The 26,869-nt window shown below is 41.1% G+C and overlaps 2 protein-coding genes across 6 annotated transcripts in view; both read right to left on the reverse strand.

Moving 5' to 3' along the window:
- Positions 1–5,772, reverse strand: part of LOC146384053 (TNF receptor-associated factor 2-like) — a 97,078-nt gene extending 91,306 nt beyond the window's left edge. For 2 of the 4 annotated variants that reach the window (XR_014800800.1, XM_084935795.1), the window contains exons 1-6: positions 5,412–5,767; positions 3,645–3,854; positions 2,728–2,806; positions 2,237–2,335; positions 387–548; positions 200–274 (exon numbers count right to left, since the gene is read on the reverse strand). Coding sequence is in view for 3 of the 4 variants with exons in the window: in XM_084935795.1 (XP_084791921.1) it covers positions 200–274; positions 387–548; positions 2,237–2,335; positions 2,728–2,806; positions 3,645–3,832 (603 nt within the window). In the remaining variant the exon portion in view is untranslated. Of the gene's footprint in view, positions 1–199; positions 275–386; positions 549–2,236; positions 2,336–2,727; positions 2,807–3,644; positions 3,855–5,411 lie in introns of all 4 variants that reach the window. The other 2 variants (XM_084935798.1, XM_084935797.1) reach the window with 2 other exon arrangements.
- A 4,343-nt stretch (positions 5,773–10,115) lies between these two features.
- LOC146384055 (GRAM domain-containing protein 2B-like) lies at positions 10,116–18,880 on the reverse strand. Of its 2 annotated transcripts, none has more exons than XM_084935799.1 (14): positions 18,575–18,880; positions 17,904–18,038; positions 17,345–17,432; positions 17,135–17,204; positions 16,957–17,060; positions 16,771–16,866; positions 16,168–16,239; positions 15,127–15,207; positions 14,866–14,977; positions 14,335–14,451; positions 13,696–13,786; positions 13,433–13,537; positions 13,206–13,290; positions 10,116–10,974 (listed from the first exon to the last, which is right to left on the reverse strand). In XM_084935799.1, exons 1-14 carry the CDS (start codon positions 18,667–18,669, stop codon positions 10,936–10,938), a joined length of 1,290 nt encoding a protein of 429 aa, XP_084791925.1. In that variant the 5' UTR covers positions 18,670–18,880; the 3' UTR covers positions 10,116–10,935. The 2 variants fall into 2 exon arrangements, with proteins under 2 accessions (XP_084791925.1, XP_084791926.1); XM_084935800.1 differs by having other exon boundaries at positions 17,913–18,038; positions 18,575–18,876.
- Positions 18,881–26,869: the final 7,989 nt, after the last annotated feature.

The raw sequence follows: 26,869 nt of genomic DNA on the forward strand, positions 1-26,869 counted from the left end.
TGAATATCTACAGTTTCTTTTTTATTAAACATAAGTAAACATGACAAAGTACATTCATTATTTTCAGAAGCTCAGTTGCATACTCTCTGCCATCACATTTGATTAGTGAAAAAGAGAGAGTGTACAGCAGCTACATGGCCTATGGTCAGTTTTACAGCATAATGCTTCCACCTTTTCTGCACGTTGGTCTCAGATTTACCTTTTCTCTGGGTATTTTCTTCTTGGCACAGCCTTCACAGATCATCGGGTACTTGGGGCAGATCTCATCATGAGCCTGGAAAAAACGAAAAGGCAGCAGCATTTCTTTTAATGCCACACAAATAGCTGCTCTGATCTGCCGCACAGGCCCCGACGAGCATCTTTGGTCTAAATAAATTATTTCCAACCTTGATATTCTTAAAGTGGAATGGCTCCTTGCAGTACTTGCAGTTGAGCGTCCTCTCAGGGCACTCTCGCTCATTATGGCGCTCCTGTTCATTGAAGCGGATTCGTTCTTTGCAGGAGGGGCAGGGGATGATCATGAACTCACACTTCCCCTCGTGGTTCATCTGTGGAAAGTGGGAGCTTATGCTGAGGTGCTGTGGCAGAATGGTAACCTCTGTACTGCGCTGGGAGGCTTATTTGTCTACATACAGAACAGAACTGTAGCTTTAACAATGTTAGATGTTCAGAGTCTTATCCTTCACGCAACACTACCATTCTGTAACAGGACGATGAGTCCAAAGGTAAAAACCACAGCTATAAAGAACCATCTTCAGCCACAAGAAGGAGAACAACAGCTGCAGATGTTACGGCCCCCAGAGACCAAAGAAAAACATGCAAACACAATTTCCCACAAAGAAACTGGTAGATACAAAGACAGGAAGTGTGACAGCGATATGTTTACATAATGTATGCATTTGTCTAAAGGCAGCTGCTGGACATGTGGTACGGAGGAGACTGGATTTAAGTTGTTTAACTTGATTGTGCTGTTTTTCAAATCTAAACAACAAGCTGTACAAGTTTTATTTGCACCGTGGCCATTATTCCCATTGAACTTCATCCACAGCTGCGAGGTAGTCTACTGGAACCTGCCTGCAACACCCAAACAAACCAGCTGATGGTTTCAAATGCACGAAGAGGGCAAGAAATTCCACTAAATGTCACTACTTGTGATTCTGTCACAAGTCTGGGAATGTGTGCAAAGTAAAATATGACACACATTTTGCTCTGTGTACATTTTTACACTACAGCAGGTTTTATTTTTGTTATTTTATAGTGTTGATGTCTTAATTTTCATTCTATGCTGTGGAAAACAGCACACATGGAAATGACCGCAAACCGCATGATTTTATGATTTTCTAAAACCATAACCAGAATACAACCAGTTGAGTCGAGTCCCTTCAAGTTGTGCTTGTTGACTCATTCAGACTGATGGCAACATGTTGGCAATCTGCCTTTATATAAGTAGACAGCAATTATTTGCAAACCTTCGACAATCTCTGAGTGACTGTAATCAGTCCAAGTCAGACTGTGACTGTTTGCAGAAAGGTTGCCTGCTATCAGGTGGCCTGTGCAATGGCCTTGCAATCAAAAGTGCTCGTAAGTGTTCAGCACCTGCAAGCTCTGAGTAACTGCTTAGTCAGTACAAGTTTTTTGTTTTGTTTTTTTTATGCAAGGAGGACTGAGCCATCAGCTTGCTATGAATTAGGAGCATTGGTAACTTTGTCAAGCTGAGTGGTTCCAGTGTTGTTGTTGGCTGAGTTGACTTAATGTAAGATTGCTCGGCTAACGTTATCTCAGTATGATGGTGCATGAGATGAGTCCTCTTGTTCGTAGTATTCCCAGGGTTTTTTTTATTTATTTAATCAAAAAATTTGGTGTCCCTGTATTGATGCAATGTCACAATTTGTGATACTATGCTTTATCGATTTTTCCTCCCACTTCTTGAAAGCAGTAGAAATATCTGCTCTGTTTGCACATTCCCAGATTATCCAAATGCCTCCTTTACACCGTTTCATAAATGCACCAGCCTCATTTCCACCTCCCACAGGCTGCCGTAGAAACTCTGTTAAACATCTGTTTGCAATCCAGATTATGGTTGCTCAAGAAGAGCGCCAAGGCTGGAAAGGCTTTGTCTCATGCACACAGTACTCTCCATGCAAGGCGGGGCTAGCGAGCGTTTCAAAGTGACAAAGGCAAAACATTAGGCTACCTGGTTACTGAAAAACAAGTGAAGGAAAAAAAGTCGCCTCACCTCGTACTCCTTTATACTTCCTTTCCAAGTGCAGCTTTCATTGATACAAACAGCTGGCAGATTTTCAACTTCCCTTCGAACCGCATTGTCTGGAAAAGCCTGAAAAAAAACCGAGAGAAAATAAAAAGGGATCTGCTGTTGAGCTGCATCTGTGAAACGCATGTCCAGCTGCTGTGTTCATCAGTGTCAGAAAAGCTGCACATTCAACACATGCACGCAGTTACTTTACTGTAAGTTTACATATGATTTGATTTGGTGACGATTATATTATCTAAGCAGTAGCTGAAACTCATAATCACCAGCATCACCACGCTGCTGTTACTACTGCACAGACTGCACATGATGTAAACAGGGCAACACGCAGAGCTCACGTCAGACATATTTTAACTTCAGAAGCTTGTTTTCTGCTCTGTTTCTTTTAATCTTTCACCGATTCAAATCAAGGTGATTCGTTTAATTTTTTAAAAAGTAATCGAAAAAAGAGTACTCACACATCCTTGTTTTAAAATCGAGGTAGGGTCCTCAAAAATATCCTCTTTGATGCAAGCATTGCATTTCTGAGGTCCATTACTGCAATTAAACAACAACATAGCCAATAATTTATGCTACTGATATATGCTATGACAATTTAAATTATGAGTTAAAGATTTAGCTGCTGATTTATATGCACTTTAAAGATATAAATAATATTAGCAGCTCCCGATCATGTTTGTGCTTTTGGTGCATTTTTTAATGTACTTTATCAGAACAGTAATAGAGTCAGTTCATGGTTATTTATGCTAACATTCTGTCCACTGGGCTCATGAGTAAAAATCTAGCATTTTATGCCATGTTAGGCAGGATTCTGTCCTACAGCCGACCCATCCAGTCTATGGAAGAACACTGCAAATCAAGCTCGTTAGCTTCAGCTGATTACTTTCAGCTCCACGCCCTCATCCAAATATGATCAAGTCTCTGTCATCGAAGATATTTTACAGAGATGCATCAATGGTGTCAAAGCAAAGAGATCCACTCAAAAAATACTGAACCGCTGACAATGTGGTTTTACAGCTTTTGACAAAGAATAAGCAACACACAAAGAATCAGTGACACATCAGTCTCCCACTTCAGTGGGACACTAATAACACTAATCCAGTGTAAGCACTAATTTATTACCAGTTGAGCGCTAATTACTGCTGGAATTAAATAGTGCTGGATTAGAATCATTTAAGTAGTAATTAACTTTTTCATTTCTCTTAGCCCGATAGAAGCTCTAAAAGCTAAAAGCAGCTCCCTGAAACTGAACAAAGGAGAATGAGCAACATTACTATAAATTAAATGATTAAAGTTTTGTTTTGTTTTTTAAATCTAAATATTTACAATCACTTCCAAAGCACTTATTTTAGCCTTTGGCCATTCCACTCCTCACCTCACAGTCCTGTTAAAGCAGTAGGAACAGAAGCGATGTCCACACTGGGCTTGGAAAGGCCGTCTGAGGATATTGTGGCAGCAGTTGCACAGGTGTTTGTCCTCCAGCTTGTTGCCCAGGATCTTCTTGGGGAAGCCGGGCTTATTGCTCTCCATGGATGAAGGAGGGGACGGTTCCTGTGTGGCCATGGTGTCTGTTCACACGTCACACCTAGGAAACAAGCGAAATGTCAAGCCTGGGAGGTGCAACAGTTTCACTTTCAGAGTCCATTTGGATTGTCATTGTTTTTTTAATCACACCCAAAAGGGAACCAATACTCTACATCTTAAAAACCAAGTTTCAATATTCATATGGCCATTAAAAGTCCAGGATTGCATTTTCTGGTTGGTATTTAACCCATGCCTTCATATTCACATTCATTATTCTTTTGATTAGCCACAAATTTAAAACCACCTGACAGGCCAAGTGGCTAATAGAAGTTTTCTCATTGGAATACAATGGCATTTACATGGATGTTACTTTGTTACCTTTATACTGTGGGTGCTGTTGTTACTTTTAAGTAATAAAAGTGTCTTTCAGGGCAGCACAGTGGTTAGCACCATCACCTCATAAGGTCCTCTCTCTGTGTGGGTTCAGTGTGTTCAGTCAGTGGTGTACTGCCACAGTCCAAATACAGGGTTAACCGGTGATCCTAAATCAGCAGTAAATGTAAGTGATTGTCTGCGTTCCCCCTGTGACAGACGGGCAACCTGTCCAGGGTGTATCCTACTTCTTGCTATATGATGGCTGAGGTAGACTTAAGCCCAACCAATCCAGCGGATGGATAAATAGGGGAATGAACAGGTGGATGGATGGAAACATTGTTTTATTTTTATTCCAAGCACAATAAGATATATATAAAATCTTAGGATTTTAACTCATTGACCTAAAAGTTTGGTGGACGCATGGACAAGAATTACTGTAACCAAAAAATCTGAAGAGTTTTATGATGTGAGCGTATTTCAGTGGCTTTGCTATTAAACAATACAAATATAACTTTAATGTTGTACTTTTGAATTCAGATAAACTAATTAATACAGTGTTAACTATGGCTTACTGATGTTTGCACGGCTATTAAAGCTATTTAAAATGAAGGAAGCATTGCTGTTTGATCTATAAAATGTCAAAAATAGTGAAAATCGTTTTAGACTGTCCTGAAGTCCAAGGCAATGAAATTTAAAATAGCTTGCTCAACAATAGAAAAGCAATCCAGCACGGCAAATAAAAGCTGGCAGCTTGAAAACTATTGCAGAGACCCAGTATAATGTTTGGGACCCCTGGGTTTCTGGGGCTCTGGAGCAGCTGTGATCCAGTGCTGGCTGGCCTTCTTCTTGACATGACTACATGATGCTCATGTGTGTGGCAGAGCATCACAGGCCAGCTGGAAGGCCCACACCCTTTGTTTACATTTCCACTCTGCATCCACGGCTCCTTGCTGCTCACTTGGAACAAAGTGGCGAGGATCGTGTCTCTCTCTCTAGTCCAGCAAACACGCGCTCAGCTCAGCCTGCCCAGTAACGATGCTGACAAATGGCACATCCATTGTCTCTGCTCTCCTTCCCCGTCGCTGTTGCTAAGCTATCAGCATCCGTTAGTCAGAAGTAGTACCCAGCATACCGCCACGCCCCTTTGAAATCTCAGGCTTTCTGCCTGCAAGAGACCATTTACTGGAAAAGCCTTTTTTTCCCTTTGGCTTAAGCTGTTGCAATGAGCAGAGTTTGGACTCACCAGCGATTTATTCTAAGCTGTCATCGCGTGCAGAGGCTGGGAGATCACCTTTCCTGGTCGCAGGTTGACGCTCGCGCTCTGTGCCGATATTATATGTGGTTTTGCAGCCGGCTGGAGGTGTTTTCTTGAACCTTAGCCACATAATATAGATGTGGACCCCAAGCGCGATGGCTGTTATTGTCCAATATCGCCATTGCACTTTCAGATTGGGCGTTACGTCATGCGAGGGGCTGAACGCGGGTTGAGGGGCAGACGAGATGTAGAGGCGTCCGAGTCATTGGTCCACAATCCAGAGGAGGCGGGCTGCTCTGCTGCCGGAGACTGTAATGTAATGGGCCCGTTTACACTGGCCGCAAACAGTGACGTCGGTACCATTTATTCCAGAGCTGAGGGCGCGAGTACTCCCTGCAGTATTCTCCTGAACGGCAGGTGTCGCTGTTTAGGCACAACCGCCACAACAGCGCTGGTGTGCGTGTTTGCTCATATGATTGTTGTGTTTTTTCTCTTTATGTATTATTGTAGTCTACCTTATCATATAAAGCGCGTTGAGGCACCTGTTGTCGTGATTTGACGCTGTATAAATACAATTCAATTGAAATAGGAGGTGAAAACCGGAAGCAAAAAAATCACGAATTTTTTTAAGACAGTTTTTTTTCCTGACAACCATTTTTTTCAGTCTGTTTCAACATATGTATTTCTATTCTTTGTAAATTTCTGAGCATCTGTACTGATATATCATTAAATTTGCTTTAAAAACCATACACTGGTGTCGGCTGCGCTTTTCATGGCCTCATATTGGGCCCATTAGAGATGCACAGTCAAAGGAGCTTGCAAAGAAAAGCGTCTGGACTTCTTTAAGTTACTTGAAGACGTTTCACCTCCCATCCGAGAAGCTTCTTCAGTTCTAAGGTCAAATGGTGGAGAGTCCCAGATATAAACCTAGTGGGAGTATCCCCCCACAGAGGGACAAAAGGACCCCCTGATGATCCTCTAATCGCCTGAGCCAAGGTGTGAAACTGGGTGTGGGTCCCAATCAGCCAGAGTTTCGGGTGTGTTCATTGTGAAACCTGGCCCCACCTTATCATGCGAATTCCTGAGGTCAGATGGCCCAGGATGTGAGTGGGCGTTAAGGCGTCTGGGAAGGGATCTCAAAACTGGATTATAGATGGCAGAGAGTTGGTGTCGTAAACCCCCGCCTCTGTTCAAAGATGGTCGCTCACAGTGGACATAGATGGCTTCTTTCACTCCTCTTTGAACCAGTTTTTGTCTGAGCGTGTTGCTGGGTCTGAAATGCACCGGGATGTCATGCTTGGAGAAAACTCTCCTAAGTTTTTCTGATACACCGGCTACATAGGGGATGACAATGTTGTTGCGTCTGTCCTTCTTATCCTCCCTCGCTGGTGTCTGGTCTTCTTTTCTGTGCCTCTTTGCTGACTTTAAGAACGCCCATTTAGGATAGCCGCATGAACTTGATGTTTTTATCCACAGCGTTAATGTTCACCAGGGAAGACACAAAGGACAACTGTTTGCCTTTCCTGGACTGCGCTGTGCACATTGAAGAGAACGGCAAACTCAACATCAAAGTTTACCGGAAGCCCACACACACGGACCAGTACCTCCTCTTTGACTCCCATCACCCTTTGGAACACAAACTTGGAGTAATTAGGACCCTACACCACCGGGCAGAACATGTTCCCTCTAAGCCTGAAGGAAAAAAGAAGGAACACACACATGTAAAGGAAGCACTCAAAACGTGCGGCTATCCTAAATGGGCGTTCTTAAAGTCAGCAAAGAGGCACAGAAAAGAAGACCAGACACCAGCGAGGGAGGATAAGAAGGACAGACGCAACAACATTGTCATCCCCTATGTAGCCGGTGTATCAGAAAAACTTAGGAGAGTTTTCTCCAAGCATGACATCCCGGTGCATTTCAGACCCAGCAACACGCTCAGACAAAAACTGGTTCACCCGAAAGACAAAACGCCAAAACACAGACTTAACAATGTGGTGTATGCTGTACAGTGCAGCGAGGAATGCCCAGACCTCTACATTGGAGAGACCAAACAGCCACTTCACAAGCGCATGGCACAACACAGAAGAGCCACCTCCACAGGACAAGACTCAGCAGTCCATCTGCATCTTAAGGATAAAGGACACTCTTTCGAGGATGCCAATGTTCACATTTTGGACAGGGAGGACAGATGGTTTGAAAGAGGAGTGAAAGAAGCCATCTATGTCCACTGTGAGCGACCATCTTTGAACAGAGGCGGGGGTTTACAACACCAACTCTCTGCCATCTATAATCCAGTTTTGAGATCCCTTCCCAGACGCCTTAACGCCCACTCACATCCTGGGCCATCTGACCTCAGGAATTCGCATGATAAGGTGGGGCCAGGTTTCACAATGAACACACCCGAAACTCTGGCTGATTGGGACCCACACCCAGTTTCACACCTTGGCTCAGGCGATTAGAGGATCATCAGGGGGTCCTTTTGTCCCTCTGTGGGGGGATACTCCCACTAGGTTTATATCTGGGACTCTCCACCATTTGACCTTAGAACTGAAGAAGCTTCTCGGATGAGAGGTGAAACGTCTTCAAGTAACTTAAAGAAGTCCAGACACTTTTCTTTGCAAGCTCCTTTGACTACGATGACCTGGATGACTGAGAACCTTCACAGACTTAGAGATGCACACTGCCCTCACTCCTCTTGTGTGTAATTTAGCATCTTTATGTTTTATGTTGGCTATTTATGTATATTTGTATATTTAAAGTCCTTTTTTGCATTACTTCCTCCAGTTCACAATTGTGGTTGTATTTAAATCTTCATTAAGCCCTAAAATAAACTACAGCGTTACAGTAGTTGAATGACTAAGTACATGTATTAGTGTGATTAGCATGTTGAGCTGCTCAAGGTTTTTTTTCTTTCTACAAAGTACAATGCAAAGTAGGGAATGAAGTACAAATACTGAAAGTCACCCATTTTGTAACTGAACACTGCACTGTAAATACTCTTTTTAAAGTAATGTTTCATTCATTTACATGATGACTTTTTCACATTTTACTTTACTCCAGAGAGAAACATGTATATATTTTCACCCACCACTTTGCATTTAATCATTAGTTATTAATATAACTCTGGCTCTCATCCACAGTGTGTCTTTCGTCTTGTCTTTCTCCCCTCACACTCAACCAGTCACGACAGATGGTAGCCACCTCTGAGGTTTCTTCCTGTGAAAAGGGAGTTTTCCCTTCCCACTGTTGCCAAGTGCTCACAGAGGGTCATCTGATTCTTGGGGTTTTTATCTCTATTGTTGTAGGGTCTTTACCTTATAATATACCATGTCATGAGGTCACTGTTGTTGGGATTCGGCGTTATATAAATAAAACTGAATGGAACTGAATTTGTACTTTATTGTTGTAACTGAGTAAACTTACCTTAAGGACAATTTTAATTTCAATCACACAATAAAGATCCCTTAAATGTCACACATTTTAAAGAGGCATACAATAGGCCTATATACATAATTTTTGGTGAATTTGACCACATGTCCACTCTTACCTGTTTCTTTTTGCTCTCTCTTTGCTGTGTTCATCCTACTCTCTCCCTCTCTATCCTCCTCTCTCAGTCTTTGTGCCGTCACCCAAAACTTAAACATAACAGTGAATAAAAGGCATACACTGATCCATTTCAGTTTATAGCAATATTAAAGCTTAATGCAGGCTGCTGCTGGACAGGTAAAATAATTTTGACTTGCTGTCACCTGGAATGTTAAAATGAACTGATAATCTAGTGATTTGGGGTAGCTAATGTTGGTGACACTATTTAGAGAACAAATAAAAATAAGCAGACACTTTATAACTCACAGCAGCATCCTCATCATCAGAAAGGTTTGAACCATGTTTCAGTTTTTAATGGGCGTCACTTATTTGTGTCATGAAATTACATCTTTATCTTCTTTCTGCTGCAACCAAAGTGTTTTAGGCTATTAATGAAAAGCCACGCTGCTGTAGCAGCAAGGTGTGTGTGATTCCAACAATTTCTGGATAACATTTCTCAACATAAAATTACAAAGAATGTGGTATTATCAACGATTATGGTGCATACTGTTCTGAATTGAAATCAGAGAAAACTACACAAGGACAATGCTGAGCACCATTACTGAACTGTACTGAAGTGAGACTGAACAGCAGTTCACAAATGCAAGATAACATTCAATGCAAAGATTAAAAAAACAAGATCAATATGTTTTCTGAGGCCAAGCTTGTTTAAGATGGGAATTTTGGAGTGACATGTTGCCATCCAGATGACGTCTTTTTCAGGCAAGGTGTGGCTTATGTCAAGAAGCCAGTTCCGAATCACTTTCTCCATGTATTACTCCATGCCAAACTGGTCTACCTTTACCTGTCACCCAATAAAAACACTGTAGGGAAAAAATTACAACAAAAACAAACTCCCACTGCAGAATTTAAAAAAGCGCACACATTAGTCTTTTATTTGTGGTAAAGTGTTATTGTACACTGTAGTAAAGAGAGTTCTTCTTTCACTGCTGTGAGCAGGCCAGTCATCATGTTCTTGGGTTACATCGGTGCTGTTTGCATTCATTTGTCTGTGGTCTGCAGGCGCGTCACCTGGCTGAGCGATCAGCCTTATGTAACCTGGTGCTCCTAAGTACAAAAGCTGTTAACGCCAGTTTCAAGAAACACTTCATGAAAAACCGTTTATTTTAGAGCTGTGATACAATCACAAAGGCACAAGCTGTGATCTGAAGGGTCACAACTAAAGTTAAACACAATTTTTTTTTTTGTTTTTCATACACACAAACAAAGTGAAAACAGAATGGGAACAGGGTAAATGCAGTACACGCTGCTAGGTTTGAGAAACTATACAATTGCATCTGAATGAAACAGCAGTTGGTTCGTATGAAAAGTAAAAATTCTACACTTACAATAAAAAATATATTTTAAACTCTGATTTGCTCTTACTGTTGTGTGATTTCACAAAGCAAAGTGTATATTCATACATATCTGTTGACATCACACCACAAGAACAAGCTGACTGTTGTACAATCTTTTGATGAGTGAGTCATAAGCATGATAAAAATATAACTTACTGACATTTTACTGCTGACAAAAACATTGACCTTGACATGAAATAGAACCTTTGGACCTGACAACTTATTAACAATCTTACTACTGTGAAATGTAACATGAAAGCTATTAAATAAATAAAACATAGTCACTTCGCTAACACTACCACTAGCAAACTAGCACACTGCTTCAGCACAGCTTTTTTTTTTTTTTTAAAAAGTGATCAAATAGTCCTGAGTGCAAAAGGGAAAGAAGCCATTATTGCACAATTTCACTTCACACAGTCTAAAGAATGCTTTGTGTATGAGCTGTCCATGCTTTGGCAAGAGAGTTATGACCAAATCTGATCACGGCTGATCTGCACAGCTCAAGCATGATCTCTTCTACACAGCACTCGCTCTTCTGTGTGGACACTACAACAGACCACAGTCTTCTTTTAAGTCTCCTCCAGGAGTTTCTGGAGGTTTTTCTGAATCTGTGGTGTGGAAAAAACAAACGCAAGTGAGGGATACTTTATAATTCACAATTATGTTAAACATGTTACAGCTGATTAGCTTAGCTTAGCATAAAGACTGGGTCCTTGAAGGCAACAGCTAGCTTTGTACAACTGTGGTTAGATTTAAAATGTGACACCATCAATCATCATTTCATTCCCAGTAAAATATTTCTGAAGCCAGGACTTCTGAAATTTCTTTTTTCTAAAATGTGCATCTTAATAAAAGTCACTTTCACCTTACTCCTTTGTCTTACTGAATCTCTGTTTTTTTGTTTTTTGTACCTTTCTGTTTCTATCAGAATGAATGTAATGTAAATAAATAAAAAAAATACTATAAACAAAAAAAACAAAAATGTTGTGGTTTTACAAGGAGTCACATTTCTGGGTGTGATGTCATTAAAATGGGGGTAAAAACTGAGATGATCCTACACTCGCATCTTCAATCCAGCTGCGCCAGGTTACAAAGGTCAAGAGGTGCACACACGGTCGAGCACGTACAAGGATTGTCACACGGTGAGCGCTTTGGCCCCAATAATTAAATCCATGTGCATAAATAAATATTTAAGTAGTAAATAAATATAGTATAGTCGTTTTGTTTTGTTTTTTTGCAATTTATTATGACAGTGCCATAGTAAAGTGCATACTGCATCCAGGACAGAAACAATTGCATTATGCTGTTAACACAACTTCAACTCTTTGCAGGCACCTGCACAGATAGCATGCTAATGCTAAGCTAGCCAAGAACCCAGAGTGATGTTAGCTGAATGAATCCTGACCCCAGCCTAGCAGCCAGACTCTGAACTTCAACAGGTACTGTCTGATGACAGACTGATGAGCAGTCAGTCTGCAGCCTCCTGTTTGTGATCGCTTTAAAGCTTCTTTGTGCTGGTTTTGATCTTTGCTTTGTGTTCATATCTAAGAGAAAGATCATATTTGTGTCCTTACTGATGGTGATGGCGGTGACTGTCAGGCAGGGTCAATGAGAATCGATAACTGATATTGAAAGTGGAATCAGCTAAATTCTTATCAATTCCCAGTCGTGCTTTCTTTCATTTACTACATTAGCATTTCTCTGTCGTTTAGAAAAATGACTTCTTTCTCATTAGGGTTAAAAGTGTAGTTATACTTCTGTACAGTAACAAAAAGAGGAGTTTCACTGGTTTGGCTCACTTAAGATTAAAGTGGGCTGTATGTGGCCCACAGTGTAAAATGAGTTTGCTATCCCTGGTCTGTCACCCTTATACATGTTTTCAGTATTTTCACCTGTTTCAGTATTAAAGGGAATCCTGACTTTGCAATCAGAGCACAGTCAGTGTCAGTCAGAGTGACAGTAAAGCGAAGAAGGTACAATTTATTAGACTGGATTCCCTGGATTTGTTTTAGCATTACTGGTATATGTTACATTTTTCTATCACACTGCTAAAAGTCTCCTGTCAACAGTGCATTGCGCAGTACTGACTGTCTGTATTGATTGCATTTACAGCTGCTTGGAATGAGGCAAAGTGCACTAGCTGCAGAGGGACATCAATATTAAGATGATGTCAGATGAGGAGGACAGCACCTCTGAGGGCACATCCAGACACAGCTGCTTACAGCTTTCCGGTGTGATTGGCTACTTTAAAATGCACTAGTTTGGCCAGAAGTTATAACCCGACCAATATATTGGCCCCGTCGATATAATGGCCGAGATCAGCTATTTGCTGATATATCAGTATCAGCATTTATAACGGCCAGTAAATACAAATTTAAAGAGTAAAGAAGCAACAGGAAAAAAAACCCTACAGCTACGGTATAACTGTTTGCACAGTTTGTCCACCAGGGGGCACTCTGCAACACAACAAGAATCGGCCAGAAGGTAAATGAGCGACTTGATAGCACAATAACGGAAGAATATTTTTAAACTGTATTGTCATATAATCTTAGAAATAACTCGTAAGTTACTATATATAACAAATGCTATGAATATCTATTTTGTTTCGGATATCTGAGAAAATATCAGCCAATACTCCAGATTTCTTAATCACATAAATATCAGTATCAGTCTTAAAAATCCTATATTGTTCAGGCTCTAATTATTGCTTTGCTGACTCTATTATAATGACAAATCAGCCAGATCTAGTTTGCAATATTTTAAGTTCAAATATTATATCTAACAATACATTTTTTATTAGCAACTATAACTGCTGTTTAGCTCACAAAATCTGACAAACCTTCTCCAGCTTGAACAGGTTGGTCGACAGTTCCCCGTAGATCTCAGCATTCACTTCATCCTGTGACCTTTGGCTCCCAGTGTTGCTGCATTAAGATTTACACCAAATTATTAACCAAATAATGAGAAAGTTGCGCTACCTAAGAAAAACCATGCATATGGAAATGTGGTGAATATGTGTATTTCACAATCCTTAAAGTTTCTAAAGAAGTTTAAATCCTTACTTACTCACTGTACATATGTTCTCCTGTCGAAACCAAAGAGTTCAAACGTTGCTCGAGAGCCACAATCTTGAACGCCATGTAACAGGAGGACAAGACAAGAACGCCGACTCTGTTAAATACACAGAAACACAGTGAAACACGAGGATTCAAATCATAGCCAAAAAGAACAGTCACTAAGCCAAATGATGTAAATGACTTTGACATCCTAACAAGTGTCTGTCAGACTGCTCTGGCTTCTCAAATTCCACATAATGAGAGGCTGCTCACAGAAACAGATAGATGAGGAGGATGGCTTGTAACGACATCGGCTGTGAGGACTTGTCTTTTGGAGAAGCTCCCCGCGTTGGCTTGCTTGGGTCTACATGTGAAAGCAACAAAGGAACAAAATGAGTATCTCTGGTAATGTTCATCAACAAGGCAAGGGACTATTTAGAAAGAAATAAAGAAATGTTACAAATACTTTATGACAGAATGTCAAATTTCTAATTTCTGTGTTCTGCATCTGTTTCCACAAGACACGTGTGCCTCAAACTGTAGCATATACAACAGTATGAGTATCTCAGCTGTCTTTAAACTTGGTCTTTAAACTATTGGTTATCAAACAAAGAAGATATGACATGCTGACTGGTAAGCTGGGGTGTGATAGCGGCAGGCTGGGATATTGAGCTGTTCTCAGGCCTTCTTTTGTAGTTTGCAGATATAATGTACAAATATGATTCTTCTAATTTCGTCAAAATAGGTTTTTTAATAAAGGTCAGTGGCAAAAGCGTGGATTATCCTGATATCCAACTGAAACTTTTCCGTTTATCAACATTCAATAGCTCCTGCTAAACAGTGAAATCGAAGACTACAGAAGCATTAACAACAAAGCATCTTTTCTTTTTTAGAAAGCCATTATCAAAGTACCGCTCTTGAGGGCGGGTCCGTGCTTTTGGCTGGGAGTCTGGAGGTGAATATCTGCGTGGACTGAAACTTCTCCGCTCTTCGCTGTGTTCAGAAATGTGCCTGGGAGGCCGCTGAAGTCTGCTCAAAGCAACAGAGAAAAACGCTGTGACTCCAGTGGCTGGCGACTTTGAATAAATGTTAAGAGGCTAACAAACAAGCTTGCAAACGTGACAAGTCCTTTTAGTTTGTAAAATAGAAAAAAACAACTAATCGTGTCAGTGCTGATGGCTGTCATTGAGAATAAAATGGAGATTACGTTAATTATTTAATGAGATTTCTTTCTGTGAAAAGTGTCTTCACTATAATAAAAACAAAGTCCCAGAGGCTCACTTGGCTTGACTCCAGCTAAATACTAAAGGCTGTCTAAGCCACAGTGACACCTGACACCCCTTACAGAGACAAACAATGACTCTACAAACTGTGTACAGTAGATTAGAGCGAGTACACAGTAGCTATATAATTACACAGGAGGAAAGAAGATGGGTCACACACCAGCTAACTTGTCATAATCTGGAGTCTGAGACCCGGAGCTGCTGCTCTCCATCATTTCCTGCCGTCTCTGCTGCACAACTCCATCGAGGTCAGAGAAGTCTCTAGAAAAGTCCTGCAGCCCACATGAAACATGGGTCACCACATACAATGTGGGTGTTGTATCACATGAAAACAAGGTATGTGTATAGCTCTTTCTATCGCAACAGAACATAAATATATAACAAATAAACATCTCAGAAAAAGAACAGACCCCTTACTGACCAGAGGAAGTGACGATGGGCACTTGATTCTGAAGCTGTTTTCACAAGAGGAAGTCACGGGGCTGCCACATGACTTATCCACCTGTAATGACAACAGACTTAGCTGGTATTGACTTATGAAACTGTCTGCAAACAGTTGCCTATTCAGACAGAATCCAGCAGCAGAATTCATTTGGTTGTCTGTTTCTATGCACGCAACGCACACAAAAATGAAGTCACTCCCTTCGTTTTGGTTAGACGCTGCCTTTTCACTATTTGCTTTAGCAAAGTTTTCATCTGCATTAGCAAACAGTTGCCTATTTAAACACACATGAGAAAAAAAGCTAAGCTAGAGTTGTGTGTTCACAGGCACTTGGTGAACATATTTCTCTCTGTTTAGCTGACTAAATTAAAAATCACCCCCTTCCATTTGCTTGCAATTCCTGCATTGAGTACCTGGCTCTTTAGCAGCTAAATGCTAAACTGTCTCTGTTAGCTAGTTGCTAACTAGTTGCTAACTGGGCCTTTGCTAGAGCCCAGTATTGAATTTAGACACATAATTTAATATACACAGAGTTTACAGTGTAACAAGAGAGGAAGCTGGAACACACTAATGTTTAATATACTGCGTCCAAGATACAAAGTAACTTCTGGTAACTGCCCAGTCTTAAAGAAACACAGAAGAGAAAGAAAGTACAGACACTCTCTAAAAAATGTAGTTAATTTGATTTATTAAAGTGCAAAGAACATGACGTGTTTCAGCAGTAATGCCTGAATTATGGTTCAGCAGGAACTCTAACTGGAACGTTCCACATGACCTGACGAGCACATCTCGACAAATGTAACAACACCTCAGGCTTACGTAGCCTGCAATGACTCGAATGGTGTGGAAGGTTGTAGTGCAGGGTGAAGAGAAAATGCTCAGTGTTTTTGTAAAGTAATATATTCTAACTTACAATGGTTGTGTTGTAAATTAGGACGTAGATTTCCTGCAGAAGACTAAATGTAGCTAATGAATACCGCTAGAACAAGTTGCATAACCCGTATAGAAGATGTCATTTACCTCTAAATGAAGGCAGATTGACTTCAGGAGCTTGTAGGTGGCGTTTCGAGAGAGGAATGACACAAACACATGCTGGAAAAGAGAGATTTAGCATCACTTTCATTTTAATTCCATTTTACTTTTAGCGTATACTGCAGAAGCAGCATTTGGTGACTGTGGAGATAAAAAATTCCCCTTTTAACAGGAAGTAAATGGTAAATGGCCTGTATTTGTAGAGCGCTTTACTTAGTCCCTAAGGACCCCAAAGCGCTTTACATTTTTCAATCATCCACACACTGGTGATGGCAAGCTACATTGTAGCCACAGCTGCACTGGGGCGCACTGACAGAGGCGTGGCTGCCGGACACTGGCGCCACTGGGCTCTCTGACCACCACCAGTAGGCAACGGGCGAAGTGTCTTGCCCAAGGACACAACAACCGAGGCTGTCGGAGCCGGGGCTCGAACCGGCAACCTTCCGATTACAAGACGAACTGCCGACTCTTGAGCCACGATTGCCCTATTGACTTCTAACAGAACAAGACTCAACTACAGCCCCCCATCTGCCAGGTAGCGGGTTGAGAGGAAAGTCGGGGAAAAGCTGACTGCATCAAATGCTTTCTTACCTGATCACTCGGAGTTTCGATCACGAGGGCGTTTGGCACTAACAGCGCTGTTTTCGTTTTTTTGATAAGTGTCACGGACATCGCCGGGATTGAAATCTGTGAAGGACAAGACCTCATGTTCTTTAACAAACAAGCTAATCGCAAAGATTTCAGATAAATTCCTCACTGCAGTTAACAGTGACGTACCTTGGTATCTTTGCCAAAGACTTTGGAGTGGAAGCAGATCCAGTTATCAGAGACAAACAACTTGCCCTGATACAAAATATCTCTCTGGAGGGCACAAGTGTAACCTGTTGGTTACATTTTCACATTAATACTCTCACATTCCTTTGTTTTTTGCCTGAAAGCAAAAGGTGAAACTTACTTTGCTTGAGCTGCTCATCTTTGCTGACCTCCTTAAATAACTTATGGAACTGGGTGTTTGTTTTTGACAACTGAAAGGCAAAGTTTTAAATTAAGAAAATGGCAAAAAAAAAAAAAAAAAAATTGTATATACATAAAAACAGTTTGGGGTTTGGTGGTATTTGTCAATGGATCAGTATGTGGGTTGTTTTTGTTGTTGTTGTTCTTTTACCTGGGTAGGCTGCCACTTCTTCCTTTCAAACTTTGTTTCTAAGTCACATGGACTTAGCACTGGCGAAAGCTGCTCCACAGGTTTCAGTCTGGCAAATGAAAGGTCAGTGTTTACAGTTAACTATCATGGTAACACCTGAGGAGGACGGGTAACAGACAGCGGTGGCTACAGAAGGAAAAGTACTGTCACAGATTTATAACTCAAACTATCACTAAACACTGTTATCAGGCAAAAAAGTAAACCCCTCTAATTTGGCTCCGCAGCGTGTCATAGGTGGTTAAGTAAAAGCTGCTTGAACAGCAGCAACATAATCAGCAAACAGCTCTCTGGTCGTGCAGGTATGTAGGAGGATGGGCGCAGCTGCATGGAAAAAATGGAAAACTAGCACATTTTGAACTAAAAAACAAGAAAAAGTCCAATAAGCTTCTCTCAGTCACTTGCAACTTTCTTTTCCCTTTAATTTAGTCCTTTTATGTTTGACATTAAAATTAACTTATTATTAATTTATTACTTGTCATTAAAAGTTTATATAGTGCTTATAAACAATAAAAATATACACATTGTCCACCTGACGCCGATTGGTTTCCTCCTGCTCTTGGACTGGTCGGACGCTGTCTCCAGACAGAGCTGGAGGTCTGCAGGTGACCTTCCGCGCTTCCGCTGCCTCCCTTCGCCTCCATTGTCCACCTCGGACCTGCAGACATGACACAGTTAAGTCGCTGCTCTCTGTTCTCCTGGGAGAAGCTGGCAAACTTGTGCCGTAGCGAACACCTCTCACGTAATCTTTAAACGTTCTCAAAAAGCAGCTGCCTCAGATTTCCACTTGTCTCTCCCCGTGCTCGTATTACCCGGTGTTGCTGTAATGGTTTATATCACAGGAACAAAACATGTTGGGGCACCGAGATTCTGGAGATTCCCATTCAAACGCACAGAAACATCTCTTTGAGTTAAAGAGACGGGGCAGGCGTAAAATTGGCCTTCGGCGCAACAACATAACTTTTGCCATCTGGAATGCAAATTAACCCTATCTTGGCTCTATTTCGTGCCACGTACTCGCTGAATTCGTGCTTTTACAGAGCCAGCAGAGGCCTTTAATTCAAATCCACACTCTGAAGCAGGATGCAGATGCAAATAAGCCCAACGCTTAAACCCCCACCCCCATCAATCGCTTTCCCCCAACTTAAACTGAAAGGCAGCCCCGGGCCCTGGCTGCATCTTTCCCACACTCACGTCGAGCGGTTCCCTCGGGAGTCCTTGCAGGGAAGTTGTTCTGCTGAGAATAACGGGGTCAGAGGTCTGTCCGCCTGCTCGGTCATCAGTACCATATCTCATACTTCATTTCTCGCTCGCCTCTGCCATCGGCTTCTGCTTTCGCTCTCGCGCCACAGATAAGGGAGAAGCTTCAGGAAGGATTTAAAGTTTGGGACAATCGGTCTGTGGACCAAGAAGCCACACAGAGGAGGAGCCGGGAAGGGGGAGGGAGCAGCTGGGACCAACGTCAGGAGCAACAGGGAAAGAGCAAAGAGGACTCCTGCTGGGACAGGCTGTTATCTGCTTGTAATAAAATGCTCACGCACACTAAATGTTACGTCAAAGCTTTGCGTAAGCTTTAAGTGAAGGTTTCCAGGACTCCTCTGAAAGAGTGACTGTTTCCCTCACCAACTGTTTATACGCTTAAAACTCCAGAAATGTGATTGTACTTATGGTAGACCTCCAGCAGAGGGCAGCAGAGTGTAAACCGTGATAAATGTGTTTTCAAGTGAGATTACCTGAAACTCTCGGTTAACCGTTCACCAAAGATCGCCTGTGTGCCGAAAAGTGATTCCCAGTGTTTCTATTTGTTTTCTATTTGTAATGCTTTTTGATCTATGATCTTAGGGGGGACAGACAAGTGAAACTCATCTTTCTCTCAGTGCAGAGAAGTTTAACTGCACATTTAATCTCTCAGATATCCCAATATAAGAGGAAAAAGTTTAATTTATCAGTGGGCGTCATCTGAGTCTTTGGTTCTGGGTCCTGGGCCTTATGTTTGACATCCCGATGCCCCTTGTTGTCCCTACATTATAATCAGGGCACTCCTTTTTGGCTGCTTAAAATATCTTCAAAGAACTGTGCTGTTATATTTGTTGCAATTTCTCTTTAAAAGAGAAATGTTTTAATGTCAGTGACACTTTTCAGCTTCATAATTATTTATGAAGCTGAAAGATTATATAAAAGTGAGTTTACCAAAAAAAAAAATGAATGCAGTTTCTGTGACAGAAGTGTTCTTTCTAGCTTGGTGTACAGATTATAGGCTAGAAAGTTACAACAATTTAAATACCAGTATTATTTATTTATTTATTTTGGCAATTGTCGACAATAACATTTCTGGTTTGAGATGGGGAGGAGACACAAGTCCGGAGGGTTGTATTAGGAATAGGGGGAAAAACCTGTACCATAGCAAATATGCGAATCCATCTGAAGTAGTGATCCCTTATGAATAAGAGAGCAGCTGAAAGAAACAACAACAAAGAGAGACAATCCATGATCACATTGTAAGGATGCAAGTAAATAGGTAATGCAGAGAAAATTGTACATGTCATGTAACAGATATACTATAACAAACTTGAAAGTTTCCAGAAGATTTTACATTTAAAATATGTAATAGTTTCAAAAAATTGCAACTGAGTCTTCAGATCACATCCACTTTGGATAATATTGTGTATTATGCAATCAAGACTCTTTATTTGTGGAGTAAAAAACACACGTGCCTGTTGGTCTTTTTACTTCTGCCGATCTCTTCTCAGTAATCATGGGTAGAACCATCCCTGTCTATGAACTTGGCCTCCTTTAGACTCCAACTTCAAACCTGTAAAGTTTTGTGACCTGTGTGAATGATCCTCAGCTTCCTGTTCTTAGCTGACAGCAGTGACACTTGATGTGGTCTTCTGCTGCTGCTGCTGCAGTCCATCTGTTTCCAGGTACTATGTGCTGTGCATCCAGAAATGCTCTTCTGCGTACTGATTGTAACAATATCTGAGTTGCTGTTGCCTTCCTGTCAGCTAGAATCAGACTGGCCATTGTTCTCAACATATTATATCTCTGAGAAAATTGTCACCCTCTGGATATTTTTTCTTTTCTTTTTTTTTTTGGACCAATCTATGTAAACCCTAGAGATGGTTTTATGGGAAAATCCCAGCACATCAGCAGTTTTTAAAATAATCAACCCAGCTCATCTGGCATCTGAAGTCACTTAAATCACCTGTGATTAAATCACCTGTGATTCTGTGAAGTGGCCTTTGAGTGTGTGTGTGGTGTGTGGAGGATATTTTTTGGTACACTTTGGACCCTCTGAGCATTATTTAAACACCACAGCTCACATGAGATATTTTTGCTGGCCACGTCTATCCTCCTGTCCTTCTAGCATCTCAAACTGATTTTTTAAAAACCTGACATTGAGTTCACAGTGGCTCCCACAATCACCTGGTCTCAGCTGATTGTGGGGGCCTTTGGGATTTGGTGGAATGGGATGTTTGCGTCATGGATGCGCGCAGCCAACAACCATAGCTTACAGTGTAGTGAATTACATTGTACTGAATTAACTAAAACAATCCCTGGTTTGATTTAGGAGGCAACACAACTCCCAGTGTAAATCTGCAAAATCTATAATTCAGAGTTATCTCCTGTGGTAATGCTTTATGGCAAAGGTGCAGCTCAAAGTAGCCTATGTTTGGATGTCACTACAGTGGATACACCCAAGAAGATTGAATTTTCATTGTACTGTTAACCTAATTTTGCTATAAACTATGCTAGTTGAGTTCAGATAACTGCAGTCTTTATCACTAAAACAGAAGAAAGTGTCACTGTGCTGCATGTAATTTATTGTGAAATTGAATGAAACGCCCTTTTCTACCTCCAGGGGTCGCTGTTGCTGCATTTAAAGTCAGTGCACGAACAGAAGACTTGTCAGAGTTCAATAAGTATCCAGGAGACAATGGCACGGCCAGCAGTGCAATGCAAGCTAGCAGCTAGTAGGTTTGCCATTAATCATGGCTGACAAGGAATTCGGGATTAAAGGAAGGAAAGCTGCCAGAGTGACTTTACGCTGAATGAGCGCTGGAAAACAGCAATCCTGTGTGTTTGGTTCTCTCTCTTTTTTTTTTTTTATAAATACTGGAATTCAATAACTAACAGCCAAAACTATGTTCAGTTTCGCTGTTTTGGCTGATAATAATGCATGCAACAATGCAAGTGTGAATACATAATATAAAGAATAACCATTTGTCCAGACTTAAAGGAGCTGTACGATTTAGTGAAATATTTGTCCTTCTTTGTTCCTTGAACAAATTATAACAAATTACTCGTACAATAAAGACACACGTGTTCCTGATTCAGGAATCTGTATAAAAATGTGTAAAATTCTACTTCAATTTTAAAATTCTACTTCAATTTTATTTTCAAAATACTACTTTATTTTGTTGTATTCACAGTCTACTATATGCTGTTTTATTGCAGGAGTTCCCAAAATAAGGCCTTAGCCCTTCCAGAGAATCAGATTTACTGTGAGATCATACATGGTGGTTAGAAAATCTCGTTACAGACTTATTAATTATTGTTTTTTAAGTCTCTGTACCTTTGACATTGAATGAAGTGGAATTGACACCAGTTGTGAATTACTGGGTAAAAAGGAGTTTAATCTTTAATATTTAGTATTTAATTTTATAAATGCATCATGTGCTATTTAGTGGTAAATGTATATGAAAATTTACAATTAAATAAATTAATATTATATGAAATTGAATTCTTAGTATAACTGGAAATGCATGACAGTTTGGTTGAAGGTCCCACTAAAATGAATATGTATAAAGCAGCAGAGGATTTTTCAAGGTACGTTAGCAAGTTCTAGATACTGACAAAGCTAATGCCGTTAGCAAAATTACCATTCCAGGCAGCTAATTGCTATGTTCACTGTACTTGAGGCAACTTTAAAAGAGAGTTGCTGCTGTACACGTCAAGTAAAAGAAGTGGAGCCGTGTTTTGAAATCTTTGTTTCCTTCCTGTGTTTATGCTAAGCAAAGCTAAGCTAGTGCTTGCCTCGCTCTAGCTAAATAATGTTTACAGGACAAGAGAGCATTACCAATCTCCTCACGTAACACTCAGCAACAAAGTGCGTGAACACATTTTCATTATTTTAAAGCCCAATCAAAAAGGGTGATAATTAGATGAAGTCGAACTTTAGCCAGTATGTGTTCATGTGTGTGAGAAAGAGTGCTGCTCTCTGCTGCTGTTGCCTTCTAAGAAACATCTTCTGTAGGCAGAAGCCTTTTCAGTGCCTGTCATATGTTCCACCACAGAAAGACAGAGAACAAGGAAAGCACAGAGAAAGGAGGCTGCTGTGTGTGTGAGAGAGAGAGAGTGCAAAAATGGTACTTGTGACGGGGGAAGATTGAAGTCCTGTTAAGTGCTCTGCTTGAAAGCATGTCTGGCCTCATTAGCTGTCAGTTGTAACAATACTGAACTGGCAGTGAAGACAGGTTGGAGTCTAGTGGTCATAAATCACTCCTCGACAGCTGCCTGACAAGCTGGGAACCAGTACACAGGCACGGGCACCCTCTCAGCTTCGACACTACACAGGCACACACTAATCTAAAAAAATCATTGCTCTCACCCTGAAATTACATAGAGACTGTAACAGTGGTATGCAGTGTTTTGTAAGCGGTAAATTGCTCTCATTTTGAGTCTGCCTCCATATACGCACGTGCACTCATACGTAACCCCTCATCTCCTGTGCCTGTCTGTCGCTGGCTATGCCCATTAGCTAAACGTGCAGTGGCTGCAGTGACTTCTGCGGGGCAGCGGGGGTGTTAAGAGCAAGGCCTGCGGGTCATTAATCACGGCCCCTGACATGCAGAGCAAGAGGCCAAGGCTCCCCTATGCATACAGCTGCTGGGCCACACTCATTGCAAAGGCGATGTGTTGACCCTCGTACGCCCCCGCTCCCAGCGCCTGTGGCTCTCATCTGTTCAACTCCCTCACTGTTTGTGTCAGTCATTGGTGCTGTCAGACACCACCTCCTCTTGATCAACAGCAGCACTTCTGGTGCTGTTTCCTTTCATGCTCACAGTTTTTTATTGATAACTTTACCCTGATTAGACTGTTAGTACAGTCAGTCTGATATCTGGAATATTTTTAGCCAGTGGCTAGCGGATGCGTATTTAATTATTGGATCCTTCCATATTTCAGGTGTGAATTTCTTGCTATTTTCATTATCAGTAGGAAACTTTTAGCCATTTAACAGCTGATGAACGCAACTTGGAGCAGGATTATTTATGCTTAAGTTCCACATTCCCATCATTGTATGTCACCCGTTAGCCAGCAGAGACTCCTTCAAGTCAAATACATCAAATATCCAAACACACAAAAATGCGAAAAACCTAATGTACCATCTCATTCTCACTCCCATCCGCTGACATGATGTCACCCAGATTCACAGCTGCTTGAATAATGATAAAAGACAGTCAGGCTGCGAGACACTGAAACACTGTTTCATCATTCACAACTACTAAATCAGCGAGTCCAGGCACAAGACATCTGTTGAAAGCTGATTCCTTATCAGCCTTCCAGCGCGATTTGCCGAACATCTGGAGTTTCTGAGGACTTTGGCATAGTGTGCACTGGAAAACTCACAAAGAAGGCTAATTTTCTAGAATGTGTTGACACTTACAACTTCAGGCCAGGTGATCTATTGCAGCATAACATGAACTTTGAATGAATGTGGTGCACATGAGGGAAACCAGAAGACAGCATGTTTAGATTGCTTTTCATTAGAAATCGACATTTGAAATTGCAGGAAACGTTTTTCTTTATAACCAATATTGAAGAAAAAAATCATTTTGGAAGCTGACCGTTTGCTAAGCCCTGCTGGTCTACACATGTCCTGCTTTAAACTCACAATTTGTGCATGCAATTTGTGATCATGCTGGCAAGGTTTTTCTTGAAATTTTGTTAAATATTTCAAACAATGGGTCCTTGATTTCAGCTTAGAATAAACAACAGCAGGCTTCCGTGGAAATGGCTTTCATAATCCTAGCTAGCTTTGTGGAAAATGTGTAAATAGAGAAGCAGCTCATATGTAGGAATGGGTACAAAAACCTGGTATTAAACAGTCCCCAGGGCTAAATTGTATATGGATGGAAATATCAACAAGTAGTGGTGCAGGCTTAAAATAGCTTGATGGTGTTGAGAATTGAATACTCAAAAGTGCAGTTGCAGTTTGCTGACAGTGCTCGTTGTCACAAATGCAAGGGGTGTTTTGCTTCAGCTTTTGACTGCCTGACCCTTCTCCAGGTATGTACCCCAGAGTGCACTTATTGTTTTATCCTAAATACAAATGCGGGTTAATGATTATTAAGTAGCTACTAGCAAGGTAACTGTTAAGGACGCGTGCATTCCTTGCTAATGGTATTAGCTTAGCTTTCATCTGGCATAAAATTAGTAAATATTAATTAGTGAATGTGCCGTTTGAGATTTTTTTTAAATGTACTGGTTTTCTAACATTAGCCTACAACATGTTCATTTGTGGCTAGCCACGCATGCTAATAAAAGATGCTAATATGAGCGCAAAAAAAAAGAAGTATTCCTTCATACTTCATGTGGAAAGGTAGCATATGACTGTGCGTTTACATACGAATGATCTGCTAAATCAGTGAGTGTTTAAAAGCAACTTGATGTTCAGTGTGTCCCAAATTGAGCAGCATTTGTTTGGGTAATGGAGTTATAAACATGACATTTTATGCAAATTCTTGTGCACGTTTGCAAATCTGCTTTTTATTTGCAGATTATGTGACGTGCATTTCTCATCCCTCTTGGAATACTAGTCTAGCAGTCACTACAGGAATGACAAAACGTGTGACACATTTTTTTCCCTGTATCTATTTCAGTATTTCGCCTTTTTTCACTTCAACACACCACATTGCTGGACGCACACATCATTTCTGTTGTAACATAGTGGCAAAGATCAGGTCTGCTGGTTAGACTAAACAACAGCATTTGAGTGGAATTTGCTCTCGATCATTAATCATCCTGACAGCTTGAAAAACAACGTTTCCTCCTTAATGACTGTATTTGAGTAATCACGTCTGCTTATTTCCATGAAGCTTCTCTCTCTCTCTCTCTTTCTCAATCAGATAGCTCTCTCTGCCTTGCTTTATGTTGCCGTCCACATGTGTGTATTTTGGAGCCTTTTCTTTGACCTCCCAAAGTCTCCGGCGTGGCGTCTGCTATGGGTCACACTAGCCAATTATGGTGTGTTGTGTTCGTGAAGAGGATAAAAAACCACGAGGAATGAGAGAATGTGGCCGTGAGGATCCAGATGCAGAAGGCAGAGGATCGTGTCCCCCTCTCTCCATGTGCCAAAACCACCGGCAGCCGCTGCTGGCCTCCAGGCCTCCACTGGTCACTGCCAAAGCACGTTTCTCTGTTAAGCACTGGGTTTATGATGCATGAGAGCTGACAACTGATCTAGGAGCCCTTACAGCTCAGCCAGATAAAAACCAGCTGGGGCCATGCACATTAGCAGAGAAGCCATAATTGCATTTGCCCTCTTGTACACCACTAAACTCATTCTGTTGACTTAAAAAAAAAGCCATAAGGCAAGAGAGGTCTCAGTAATTCTTTTTTTCAGAAATAAAAAGCTCCAGTGCAGGCAGATTTATTGTTGGATGTGGGTAATTTAACATACGAGTAGTAGTGTAGTGGATGGGGTGACAGAGCTTTTTTTCTTTTTTCTTTAAGCGAGAAAAGTGTATTTTCAACATTTCTCCCAGCCTGTGGGTGGATGTAAGTGATGGGTTTATGGTGGTTTAGAAACATCAGTACAGCATGGCTGACATCTGTGTCCGCTTTATTTTTGGACTGCTTGAAAAGCCCTCATAGTCGGATGATGGATGAAGTGATAAAGTTGGAGAGAAGACAAAATGAAAGCAGAGGAGTCCATTTCTGGGAAACAGTGTGTGATCTGTAACTCAGAGACAAGTCAGAAAAGAAGCATCGGGGCAGATGTTTGTAATTTGTGACTACGCCTAATGATTTTAATGCAGGAAATTTCACAGCGTCTGACAGCAAAGGAGAAGACACAACAAAAAATTCTGGAGATCAATCGATCGATTTAAAAAAAATCTGCATTTTTTAAATCTAATTTCTCCCAGTGTTTCATCTGCACCGGTTTGGGCTGATAGAGAGGTTAGAGGCTTGTCATGTAATGAAGGGGCAGCTCCACAGTCTGTCACCATTAATCATCAGGGCTGTCAGGCTGCTCCAAGGACTCACTTATATCAACCAGAATAATACCAGAAGGCTTTTTATACATTACAACGAAATGTGTTCGCAACACTGGTTTTAAATTAGAGTGCTAAATTTAAAAAGAAAACAAAGATGTCTGCAACCAACACATTGGAAAAGCAGCGCTGTTATGTGATGGATGAAACCATGGGTAAACCATATTGTTTAAATATAGATGTAATAGTCAGTGGGTGCCCTCCATCTCCC

Source organism: Perissodus microlepis, chromosome 7 (assembly GCF_051167445.1).
Source record: "Perissodus microlepis isolate ML-2025 ecotype Zambia chromosome 7, ASM5116744v1, whole genome shotgun sequence".
Taxonomy (NCBI): domain Eukaryota; kingdom Metazoa; phylum Chordata; class Actinopteri; order Cichliformes; family Cichlidae; genus Perissodus; species Perissodus microlepis.